This window comes from Aquarana catesbeiana, linkage group LG04 (genome assembly GCF_042186555.1).
Source record: "Aquarana catesbeiana isolate 2022-GZ linkage group LG04, ASM4218655v1, whole genome shotgun sequence".
NCBI lineage: Eukaryota > Metazoa > Chordata > Amphibia > Anura > Ranidae > Aquarana > Aquarana catesbeiana.
Window position 1 is genome coordinate 641648128 of NC_133327.1, and position 12830 is coordinate 641660957.

The window sequence follows — 12830 nt, forward strand, 5'->3', positions numbered from 1 at the left end:
AGTGGGAAATGAATACAGCAGATATACAGTAGGTGCTGAGAAAAAAAATTAAAAAATATCCAATTTGTTTACAGTGCACAGTTTAGTGAGGGATGCCGAAGAGTTGTAAAAGTGGGTGGAACTCCACTTTAACCTCGTTTTTCCAGAAGCAAAAAAATGGGTTCAGACGCAAAAGTTATCCATGTTTCAGACGCCAAACGCCGGTACCGCGTTTAGCCGTGTTTGCGTTTTATAAGTGTTTTTTACAACCCGACTTTGGAGCCCCATATCTCGGGGCCACTTGGTGCTAGGAACCCCAAATTTGGTATGCAAACACAGTGGAACTAGCACTACAACATATGGGGTTCCTAGCACCAAGAGGCCCCGAGATATGGGGCCCCAAATTCGGGCCACAAAATGTCATTCTCTGCTGCAGAAGTGCTTGACATTTTGCGACCCGACTTTGGGGCCCCATATCTCGGGGCCACTTGGTGCTAGGAACTCCAAATTTAAAGTGCTAACATGGTTGTACAAACACTATAACCTATCCAATTTTGGGGTTCCTAGCGTAAAGTGGCCCCAAGATATGGGGCCCCAAATTCGGGCCACAAAATGTCATTCTCTGCTGCAGGAAAGTGCTTGACATTTTGCGACCCGAATTTGGGGCCCCATATCCTGGGGTCACTTGGTGCTAGGAACCACCAATTTGGAGTGCTAACACAGTTGGACTAACAATATAACATATCCAAATTTGGGGTTCCTAGCACCAAGTAGCCCGAGATATGGGGCCCCAAATTCGGGCCACAAAATGCCATTCTCTGCTGCAGAAGTGCTTGACATTTTGCGACCCGACTTTGGGGCCCCATATCTCGGGGCCACTTAGTGCTAGGAACCCCAAATTTGGATATGTTGTAGTGCTAGTTCCACTATGTTAGCAGGGGTTCTAGCACTAAGTGGCCCTGAGATATGGGGCCCCAAAGTCGGGTCGCAAAATGTCATTCTCTGCAGACGCTTCTAGACGCAAACGCGGCTAAATGCGGCATGCAAACTCGGCAAAACGGGCGTTTCTAAATGCCGGTTTCAGCTTTTAAAAACCTGTGTTCAGCAGAGTTTGCACCAGCGTCTCATGTGCATGAGGCCTAAACCCTTTTCCGACATTTTGTTGGTTTCAAGTTGAAATCATCATTATTTTTTGCTAGAAAATTACTTGGAACCCCCAAAATTATATATTATTTTTTTTTTTAGTAGAGACCCTAGAGAATAAAATGGTGGTTGTTTCAATATTTTATGTCACACTGTATTTGCGCAGCGGTCCTTCAAATGCAATTTTTTGGGAAAAAATTACACTTGATGAATTAAAAAAAAAAAAAAATAACTACCCAGTAAAGTTATTCTCATTTTGGCCTGAATTGTGCAGCTCTAGTAGCAAAGAATAAATTGAAGTGAGAGCCCTGTGGTGTTTTAACTCAAACTCCAAGCAAGTTGTAGCTCCATTGTTGGGTGTGCTACAGAATTGCCAGCTTCAGTAATAGAGAAATGTCTTGTTGCTATAAATCTCTGCTACTTAGCTGATAGAGCGACATGACCCTAAAAGTAATTGATTGGCATGTCTAATATAAAGATCGATTTGCGTGTGTAGAAAAGAAATTGCTTTGTATTTTCCTTTCATTTTTGTCATAGTACTTTGAACTGTGAATTAGTGGAGAGTGGATCATTTGATAAGTATTCCGACATTTTATTACCTTTCTACAATCTTTCTCTGAACGTTGGTTCCCTGCTTGGCTAATGCTCTATGGTAATTCAGAATACAGGCTGCTTAGTGTTGAACGGGGAAGAAAGTGCACTCACCTGTTCTATTCTTTCAACCCTAATTATGTCACTTATAGGAGGCGTCCTTTTCAAAGTCTTTATTTCAAGCATTTTTCTTAGCAGTACCGAGCTAATGGCGGGATTTTCTTGTGATTGCAGTTGTTGAATGGGGTGACGATGTCCACACGATCACAGAAGATGAAGCCGTCATGCTGGTGAACCATCAAGCGACAGGAGACGTCTGCACGTTAATGATGTGCTTACAGGACAAAAGCCTGGTATGATGTCTCTTTATGGAAAGTGATTGTGTGGTGGGGAGAAGTTCCTTTCTAATCAGTGATGATCAGTGTGAAGTTCTTTGTGCTTAAATAAAGAGTTATTAATGAAGATCCAACATTCTTCATAGACCTGTCTGAGAAATGACTTGCATTTGGATCTGTGCAATTTTTAAAAAAAAAATTTATTAAATGTACACTATATGCCTTTACATGCACATAAACTTTAATGGTGTCTTAGTCCGTAGGGTTCAATATTGAGTTGGCCCACCCTTTGCAGCTATAACAGCTTCAACTCTTCTTGGAAAGCTGTCCACAAGGTATAGGAGTGTGTCTATGGGAATGTTCGGCCATTCTTCCAGAAAAGCATTTGTGAGGTCAGGCACTGATGTTGAAATAGAGAGCTTGGCTCACAGTCTCCACTCCAATTCATCCCCAAGGTGTTCTATCAGGTTGAGGTCAGGACTCTGTGCAGGCCAGTCAACCTCCTCCACCCCAAACTCGGTCATCCATGTATTTATGGAGCTTGCTTTGTGCACTGGTGCGCGGTCATGTTAGAACAGGAAGGGGCCATCCCCAAACTGTTCCCACAAAGTTGTGAGCATGAAATTGTCTCGTTATGCTGACACCTTAAGAGTTCCCTTCACTGGTACTAAGGGGCCAAGCGCAACCCCTGGAAAAACAACCCCACACCATAATCCCCCTTCTACCAAATGGTTTGGACCAGTGCACAAAGCAAGGTCCATAAAGACATGGATGAGTGAGTTTGAGGTGGAGGAACTTGACTGGCCTGCACAGAGTCCTCACCTCAACCCGATGGAACACCTTTGGGATGAATTGGAGCAGAGACTGCGAGCCAGGCCTTCTCATCCACATCAGTGCCTGACCTCAAATGCGCTTCTGGAAGAATGGTCAAACACTCCCATAGACACACTCCTAAACCTTGTGGACAGCCTTCCAAGAAGAGTTGAAGCTGTTATAGCTGCAAAGGATAGGCCAACTCAATATTGAACCCTAAGGACTAAGACTGGGATGCAATTCATGTTCATGTAAAGGCAAGTGTCCCAATACTTTTGGTAATATAGTGTATATTGGATGGTGCTGGGAAAGATTGCTTGTGGAAGATTTAAAGCTTCGGGAACAAAAAAGTTCAACATATTCCTCAATGGCCACAAAAGATATGAATACACCTTGTGTGCACCGAATAACCTTTAAAAACTTAGTTATCTCAATTGTACAGTACAGGTCACAGGACTGGTATTCAAAGACCATGGCTTCTATACTGCTACCTTCAAGTGGTTGGGCACTGGCAAAACTTTTGCTAGGGCCACCCCTAGAGCATTTGCATATACCCCTGCCCTATTCACAAGGCTGCAGTTATTTTGCTAATGGTTTAGGTAATGGAAAGTTTCCTCCTTCCTCCTTCCTCCTTCCTCCTTCCTCCTTCCTCCTTCCTCCTTCCTCCTTCCTTCTTCCTTCTTCCTTCTTCCTTCTTCCTTCTTCCTTCTTTTTTTTTTTTTCATCTGAATCTTTGAGCAACATCCAACTGCTTATTGTCTTGCACTACTTAATTGTTCCCAGATCTGTTACCCTCAATGCATACCTTGGAGAGAGTACCTGGACACCACTGTATGGGGCTGGCCTGCAATGGCTGCCTTGAGCACTGGATCGTGCATTAAGTACTCATCTCATCACTCATCAAAGTTCAGTTTGTGACGTTAGCTGAAGGGTACTATACAGGTTCCAGGAATGTCCATTTCTATCTTTCCTAGACCCTGAAGACCCTTTATGGGGTATGCCCACTATGATGGACAAAGCCTGGACCTTTTATAGGCCCAGTGTCATAGATGAGATAGTACAAGGTTTTCTTGTATATGGAATTGGGTTCTTGCTTTAAACAACACTATCTGAAGGGCGCATGGCATTTAGTGGGCAGAAGATTTTGGATGTTCACTTTGTTTTTGTTTTGAGGCACCCCCTGCCATTTTGTGTAACATTTTCAGGAAGCGCTTTTAAAATTAGTGTTTTTCCTTCCTATCTGGACTTTGTTTCAGAAGGATGAGGTAACTGTGTCATGCCTCCCAGATGACATGTTGATCGCTCTTCTTCAGCGAAGAACTCACCCGTTACGTTGTTGCATTCTCACAGCCACAGAAACTTAGCACCTGAGTTATAGCAGCTCCTTCTCCGGACATGCAAATGCATTCTGCCCTCCTGAACCATGAATACCCCACTGGGGTTTCCCTCACTAGCAATGGTGGATCACAGGCACAAAGTTTGTTGGACAAGAAATTCTAATAGGATGCGTACTGCAGACGGCATACAGGAAACGCAGAACACCGCTCAGGGTGAGGGTTGTTTCCTTGTCCAGGAGCAATGTCCTGTATTGACACCGTTTCTCTCATCTGACTCTGGCTCCCATTCAGGAATGGCCCATCTGACAAATGCAGATTTCTCTCCCTATGCATGAATGCTTCAGAAAATGTTTTAGCACTTCTAGAACCATCGGTTTCCACAGGCCAGATATGCTGCATGTCCTCTTTTTCCATGGCAAACTAAGGATTTCCCAGCCTTTTGGCTAAGATCAAGTGTAGTATCTGTTCTTAACAGTTGTCAGGAGGTGGCGCTTGCTTCTGTCCCTGATCTACGGCGAGGTGGTATCAGGGATGGCGGAGGCTATGCAAAACCTGCTGGTGTAAAGGTAACCTGGAGCGGTTCGTAGCCGAAAGGAAAGCCTTCTGATGGGGATGGAGAACCATTGGGTCTGGCCAGAGGGTAGGGTCCCTGGCCTTCTGGCCTAGATTGGGGTAGCTCTAGCTCCGGTCAGTTTTTTTGGAGTGAACACTGGCTCCTCCTTCGGGGGGGTGGGGAGTGGTTAGTATTTCCCGAATGTAATTAGGTAGGAGATATGGGAGCGACGGTGAGGCCTGCTGGTAAAGGGCTCTCACCAAGCTTCCAGAACTTCAGGCCTTTCTGGCTGGGGTGGGGGCTGCTGTGGTCTGGGTTGGGGGTCAGGGTTGCACAAAAAGCCAGTGGTGAATGTGCCCCTGAAGTAGCAGTTCAGGGGTGCCGTATAGTCAGTGTTTTGGCACTTGATTTATGGCACCATGGTCACTTCACCACAACACACGTTTCTAGCACCTGCCTCTAGGGCCGAGCCTTTTGGCTAGGACCAGGGGAAATTTTTATTCCTGGCCTGAGGGCCGGCCATTGTATTACACAATGGTCACTCTTCACTCTATCCCATTTCCTTCTCTCCCACTTTCTTTTTATTTATCCCCATGTTTGTCACTATTTTTGTCTTTTTTGGTTGATGTTGCACGTCGTCACAGTGTGATGAGTAGGGTGTGGGTCCTCAGGCCTACTCTGAAAGTCTTGGGAGGGGGTGGACATAGGCCTTCTGGCTTGGTTCGCCCTCTCTCATGGGGTCTCCCTTCGGGGAGACCCACCTAGTACTTGGGTGGGTCTGTTTCGGCAGACCTTCCAGAGAAGGGGGGTCCGTCTGGTTTCGGCCAGATGGTCCCGTATGAAGTACCTCAGTCCCCGTCTGGAGCCCAACGCCCCGGGGATCAGGGTAAGGTCCTTCCCTTGTGGAGGATCAGTGTAACACCCGTTGCATGTTTGTGTGTGTCACTCTTTATGTGTGTGCATTTTTTTTTTGGCACCGGGTGGAAGTTTTTGGGTGCGTTTTGCACTCCACTGGCTTTTCAAAAAAGAAAAAAGAAAAAAAACAAAGGATTTCCCAGCACACTTGCCACCCTGCAAAACAACTGAATTGGCCATGTCTAACAGTTTACTTTAAAAACAGAGGGTGTTTCTTTCCCCCTGACCCTGTTCTGGAATCATAAGAAATCTTCTTTTCTTAAAGATGTTCTGGAGTAAAGTATTGAGGACATTGATTTTGTATCAGAGGCAGCAGAGGATTTTCCCTCCTGAAATTACGAGGTACAAGCTATGGCTTCACACCAGATGCACTAATTAAGGCAATGCACGCTAGTTTTTGCCATATGGCACCAAATGCTCCACAGCAAAAACGGACCCTTGTGGTTACTCGGACTGGCTAAGTCTGGAAAGACAGATTGTGTGCTTTGAGGACTGGTTCTGACCTGAAACAGTTTATACTCCTCCTTGGATTTTTGCTGATATTTCTCCTAAGGAAAAGGATTTGAAAAAGTTAATCTAATCCTGTAGTGGACCCTGAGATTTCAGTTCTCCTAATAAAAACCTTACCGTTCCTATTGAGGGGGTTCCCTTCTTTAAGGATTCTGTTGATAGGTATTCTCAAGACCTCAATTTGCTCTTGCAGGTCCAGCCCTGCATCTGGCTATTGCTGCCATGTGTGTTTGCCAGAATAATGCTAACTGGTCCACCCACCTAAGAAACTGGTCTTAGAAGACCATGCTTTCTCAGAACATCTGAAGCCTTCAGCCCTATTTTGTGTTGGTGCTCTTGAGAATGTCATTCAACAAGTCTCAACAATCGCTGTCATTTCTGCATGCTGGAAAAAAAAACGCACCCTGAGGAAATTGGTGGAATTTATATGAGTACGTTCCAGGGGTGGCCCTAGAAAAAGTTTTTGCCATTGTGCAACCACCTGAAGGTACCCGATGATCTATGGTCTATGAATTCCAACCCTGTGCTGAACGTAAAGGTTAGTTATTTACAGGTAAGTCACAATTTCTATTATTACCTTGTAAAAGTAGTAGTGACGACATCACTGGGCTGCACAATAGTCTGTTCCAGAGCAGAGCTTTGGGAGGGACCCTGCACAAGGCAAGAGAGTAGTAGTAATCAGTCTTTAATATGGGAAGCTTCTGCACAGAGGGAAAGTCTCACATTCGATTACTGCACAGATCTGCAATAAATACACAAAGCACACCAAGATTCAAGTAAGAATACACATGACTGTTTGGACAATATTTGATTTTCCCAGAATTAATCTTTAACCAACTTTGCTCCGGAAGGTTTTACCCCCTTTATGACGAGGCCGTTTTTTTGCTGTTCAGCACTGCACGCTTTTAACTGGCTATTGAGTTGTCATGAAATGCTGTACGCTAATTAAATTTATATATTTTTTTCACACAAAAAGAGCTTTATTTTGGTGGTATTTGATCACCACTGTGTTTTATTTATTTTTATTTTTTTACTATATAAAATGAGAAAAAAAAATAATTTAAAAAAATAAGGTCGGGGGGGGAGTGGGGGTCATTTGGATATTTTATCCACTTTCCGGCCACATAACTCCATTATATGGCGGCAAAGTGGCTCTCCTGTTCCAGATCACGCACCTAGTAAGTGATCCGGTGTCTTGTCGAATACTGTCCCCCATCCGATAGTGTCCGCCCTGTACTGCGCAGGCGCAGTACAGAGGACAAACGAGAGCCGAAAGTCTCCGAAGTTCAACAGCTGATCGTCAGCTGTACACGGCGCCTGCACTTTTATTCTTACCCTGTGTCCAGGTTCATTCCCTACTATCCAAGTGGACATAGAGTAAGAATAAATAGATGCTGAGCGCACCGAGGCCGTGCCCGAAGCGTGGCGAGCGAAGCGAGCCCGTGAGGGGCCCTCTTACACAGCCATCACTAATAAGTGCCCAAGCGCCGTGTACAGCTGATGGTCAGCTGATAAACTTCGGACACTTTCGGCATCTCCTTCTCCTCCGTACTACTCAGGCGCTGCGCCTGCGTAGTACGGGGCGGACACTATCTGATAGGAGGACAGTTCTCCTCAGAACACCGGCACTTCTGGGTGGGGGGGTGGGGGGCACGCAGCTTGTTCTGTGATTAGATGCAACACAAACTGATCAGCGTGTGCCGGCCAATGGATATCTGCTGGGACCCACTGATCGACGAGGAGAACGACCAAACAGAGCTCTGCCTATGTAAACAAGTCAGAGCTCCGTCCTGTCAGCGGAGGATGTGATGGATTTTGTTTCCTTGCAAAGCAGGAAATTAAATCCAGCACATCCCTTAAGCTGGCCATACGTGGATAAACAATCGCTCGGAAAAGCGTTTCGATAAATCCGATCATTTGACTTTAGAAAGGTTTGTGGGCGCATTTCGATTCTCGAGAGAAAGATCCATCATGTCGGAATTTTTTTTGCGTAATTGAAGCATTTTCTAAACATTAGAAAAAAAAAAAAAAATAGTCGACCGTAAATGGTTTGAAAAAACGTACAGCACATGTGTATTGATCAACAAAAAGTTTGCCATTTATGTCAACGATCGATATGTGTCAACAAGTGTGGAAAACAATTGAATACAATGATGGCGTTAACACAGTCGTTCGACAGATCTTTATCAAAAACAAACGTTTTTTCAAACGATTTTCTGTCTATGTATGGCCAGCTTTAAGGCCCGTACACACAATCAGAAAATCATGAAAAATCTGCTTACAGCGACCATATGATAATCTGATCGTTGGTACACAGCTTTAGAGTGCCAATCACAACATTTCATGCAAAATTATCTGATGGGACATGCACAAACGTTTTTCTCGTACAATACCAGATTGTGCGATATTTTCGTTCAGTCAGTACAGTTCTCATCCGAAAATAAAATACAGATGCTTCCAAATTTTTTTTTCGGTCATACAAAAATTTATGAAAGTTTAGTAACCTCTTAATTTTCTATGTCAGTCTAGCATGCAAAAAAACAAACAATCATTCGTCTGATTGTGTTTTCCCTGGAGTTCGCAAAAGCACCACATGGTAAACCCCAAAACACTGCTTAGACACACAATTTACCCCTTTAATGAACCTAGATGTTTAACCCCTTCCCAGCCAGTGTCACTAGTACAGTGACAGTGCATATTTTCAGCACTGATCACTGTATTAGTGTCACTGGTTCTCACAAAGTGTCAGTTTCAGATTGTCTGCTGCAATATCAGTCGCGCTAGAAGTCACTGATCACTTTCATTACGAGTATAAAAAAAAAAATTAAATCTATAAAAAAAAATCATATATATATATATATATATATATATATATATATATATATATATATATATATATATATATATATATATATATATATATATATATATATATATATATATATATATATATATATATATATATATTTTTAGATTTATAGATTTAATTTTTTTTTTATGTATATTATATATACACACATCCATAAATTGTAGACGCTATAATTTTTTTGCAAACCAATTTACGCTTATTGGGATTTTTTTTTTTTTTTTTTTTTACAAAAATATGTAGCTGAATACATATTGGCCTAAATTTGAAGAAATTTGATATATTAAAAAAAAAATATATATATTGTATTTGTTTTATAACAAAATTATTTGGTAAAATGTGTTTTTTTAGCGCATAAAAAAACCCAAAACCCAGTGGTGATCAAAAACCATCAAAAGAAAGCTCTATTTATGGGTAAAAAAGGAAATAAACGTTGTGTGTACAGCATTGCATGAGCGTGCAATTGTCAGTTAAAGTAACCCAGTGCTGGCCATTTGGCTTGGTCATGAAGGGGGGTAAATCTCCTGGAGGTAAAGTGGTTATGGTAAAGCTCCAACCAAATTCTTTTAACTTTTTTTTTTTTTAAACAATAAGGGGCACCTGAGAACGAAGATGTAGAACTCATGACTTGTTTTCTTGATGGATATAATAAAGCAATGAGCGCTATTTCTCCTAAAATATGAATGACCCTTAAAGGGATTTTCCTATTTCTGTACGTCATTCCTAAAGAATCAGCAGGACCCTCGTCCTTGTAAGCGATTTGTCCTTGCATCTATTTTTAGCTCTCCCTCAAACGTACATAATTGCATTAGAGCGTGACCCTACGTCCCTCTGTCACTCAGCGGCTACTAGAAAGTATTGAGCAACACTAAATGGCTCCAGAACTGGTGACCTCCAACCAGCAAGGCTGAGTCATGTACACCGGAGTCCAGCCTGTTTAGTCACGAATAGTTTCTTTAAATATGAAACAAACTACATCAAAGACCAAATTTATTAGATCATATTAGGAGAATATGGGGATTTTTAGGGCCGGGTCACACCATAGAAACGCAGTCCGGATGCGCTCCAGATGCTTTTTAGCATGCACGTTTTTGGTGTATTTTTGATGCAGTCCAGTGCATTTCCCCCCCCTTTTTTTTCCTTAACCTTAAATAAGAACATGGTAGTTCCAATGCGTTCCCGTGAGTTTTTGATGCTTTTTACAGTGTTCCAGTACAGTCCAGTGCAGGAAAAATGCAGCATGTTCTACTTTTTTTTTTTTTTTTTTTTTTCTGGAACTGGAAAGCACTGGAACTACAAGCACTGGTGTGAACTATGCCGTTGAAAACCATATAACCTACTTTCTATGCTTTTTTGATGCAGAAAAAAAACGCACTGGACTGCATGTGGTGTGAACTGGCTCTTAAAGTGTTTTTTGTAGTGATGCACCGAGATTTTGTCCGCAGAAAATTTTCAGCTGAAAATAGGGTTTTTTTTAGTGTTGTGCCGAAAAGGGGAAAAAAGGTGCCATTGGCTGCTGAAGACGCTCGCGATTTTGTTGTAATTTAACTGCAATTTTGCTGTGCTTATAGTGTTTTTCATAGGTCACGTGGCTCAAAAAATGCATCAAAAACGTAACACAGGTACATTTTTGATGCGTTCTTGCCATGTTTTCAATGCATTTTAATGGGGAGGTGCATTTTTTTTAATGACAAAATATTTATTTATTTATTTCAGGTACTTATATAGCGCTGTCAATTTACGCAGCGCTTTACATATACATTGTACATTCACATCAGTCCCTACCCTCAAGGAGCTTACAATCTAAGGTCCCCTAACTCACATTCATACATACTAGGGACAATTTAGACAGGATCCAATTAACCTACCAGCATGTCTTTGGAGTGTGGGAGGGAACCGGAGTACCCGGAGGAAACCCACGCAGGCACAGGGAGGACATGCAAACTCCAGGCAGGTAGTGTCGTGGTTGGGATTCGAACCAGCAACCCTTCTTACTGCTAGGTGAGAGTGCTACCCACTACACCACTGTGCCAAAATATGCACCAAAAATACAACAAGCAAGATTTGTAATGCCGCTTCCAAAGGGTGTTGATAATGGCCAACAATAAATTAATATTCGAAAGTCGAATATAGTAGTCATTTGTAAAAAAAATGTATCATTTTCAGAGCTGTCTATTTGGGTTTTAGCCAAGGGCTTCCTGAATTTTCGGTTTTGGCAGAATTTTCATTTGGGGTGCACCTCCTAGTTTTCTTTTGTTTTTTTTATTATTATTTTTTTTTTTGCTTCTTGCCTTTCCAGTGTTCCTCTGCAGAATATGGCGGCCATTGCTGTCCTTGTTCTGTATGATGTGCCTGACTGGGGACAATGATGCCTTCTTTATACCATTTACACTAGTACGGAAACAGAAGAAGAAGCTGGTTGGTAATGCACTTCATACATAAAGGACGATGCTTTATATTTTCTCATTTTAGGTGGGGTTGAGTTCAGGTAGCTGGAGGAAAAGCCATGCATGTTGCTACTATAGAGATCTATTGCTTTATTACGGCCTGGCTTGGCTGTCAAATATTCTTCATATCCCTGCTGCACAATTAATCCTCCTCCACATATCATTAAATGGACACAGCAAACTTTTGTTGCAAGTGGAACCCCAGTAAAAAAAAAGATCTGTGAAAGCTAGAATTGTTCAGCTTAGTTTCCTCCCAATGATTGGTATCTAATGTCTGGAGGGGTGGTGGGGATGGTAAAATTCCCAGTTTTATTATGTGCTACATACAGTGTGAACCTTGATCTTCTAGAAGCCACTCTTGTGATTTCCTGTCTTGTACATTGATGATAAAGAGTTGCTCGCTCTGCACCTTGTTTATTTAGAAAATTTCTTGTGTTCTTTTCAAAGAATACAAAGCGTTCTCAGAGAGCCATATCCCCCTGTCATCGCTGTACGAGATGGAAAGCCACAGAAGAGGTGTCCGGAAGATCAACACTCTTTATCTGGAAATGATTACAACTGAGAATTTTAGCATCTCCAGATGGTTATATACCAGGGGTAGGCCACCTGGGGCCCTCCAGCTGTTGCAGAACTACAAGTCCCATCATGCCTCTGGGAGTAATTGTAACTGCCAGCCTTGCAATGCCTCATGGGAAATGTAGTTCCACAACAGCTGGAGGGCCTCAGGTTGCCTACCCCTGTTATATACTGTACCATTCATTAGAGTTAACTAAGCTCACTCAATCTAAGGTCTAAAATAGTTTTTTTCCTTGGTGTTCCATGATTTATACCAGGGATATGTAATCAGTGGACCTCCAGCTGTTGCAGAACTAAAAGTCCCATGAGGCAAAGCAAGACTGACAGCCACAAGCATGACACCCAGAGGCAGAGGCATGTTGGGACTTGTAGTTTTGCAACAGCTGGAGGTCCGCTAATTGCATATCCCTGGTATAAATCATGGAACCCCAATTAGCGGACCTCCAGCTGTTGCAAAACTACAAGTCCCATCATGCCTCTGCCTCTGGGTGTCATGCTTGTGGCTGTCAGTCTTGCTATGCCTCATGGGACTTGTAGTTCTGCAACAGCTGGATGTCCGCTGATTACATATCCCTGATTTATACTCTGGCCTTCAAAGAATATTATATGTGCACCAAATGCCTTTGCATACTCAGGTACTGCCTTGTAGAAGTGTCCTTGAATCATCACTGTGCTGCCTTTGTACAAAGCAGAGGTGTGGGAGGGACCCAGCAGGCACCACTCACTACAGGCTGCCTGTAGAAAACGACAGGAGGGGGCGGAGAC

General features: G+C 42.7%; 1 protein-coding gene across 1 annotated transcript in view; it reads left to right on the plus strand.

Moving 5' to 3' along the window:
• LPGAT1 (lysophosphatidylglycerol acyltransferase 1) overlaps nucleotides 1-12830 on the plus strand; it is a 180919-nt gene that overhangs the window by 100980 nt on the left and 67109 nt on the right. Inside the window, exon 3 of the mRNA XM_073628412.1 lies at nucleotides 1948-2066. Coding sequence (XP_073484513.1) covers nucleotides 1948-2066 — 119 coding nt within the window. The remainder of the gene's footprint in view (nucleotides 1-1947; nucleotides 2067-12830) is intronic.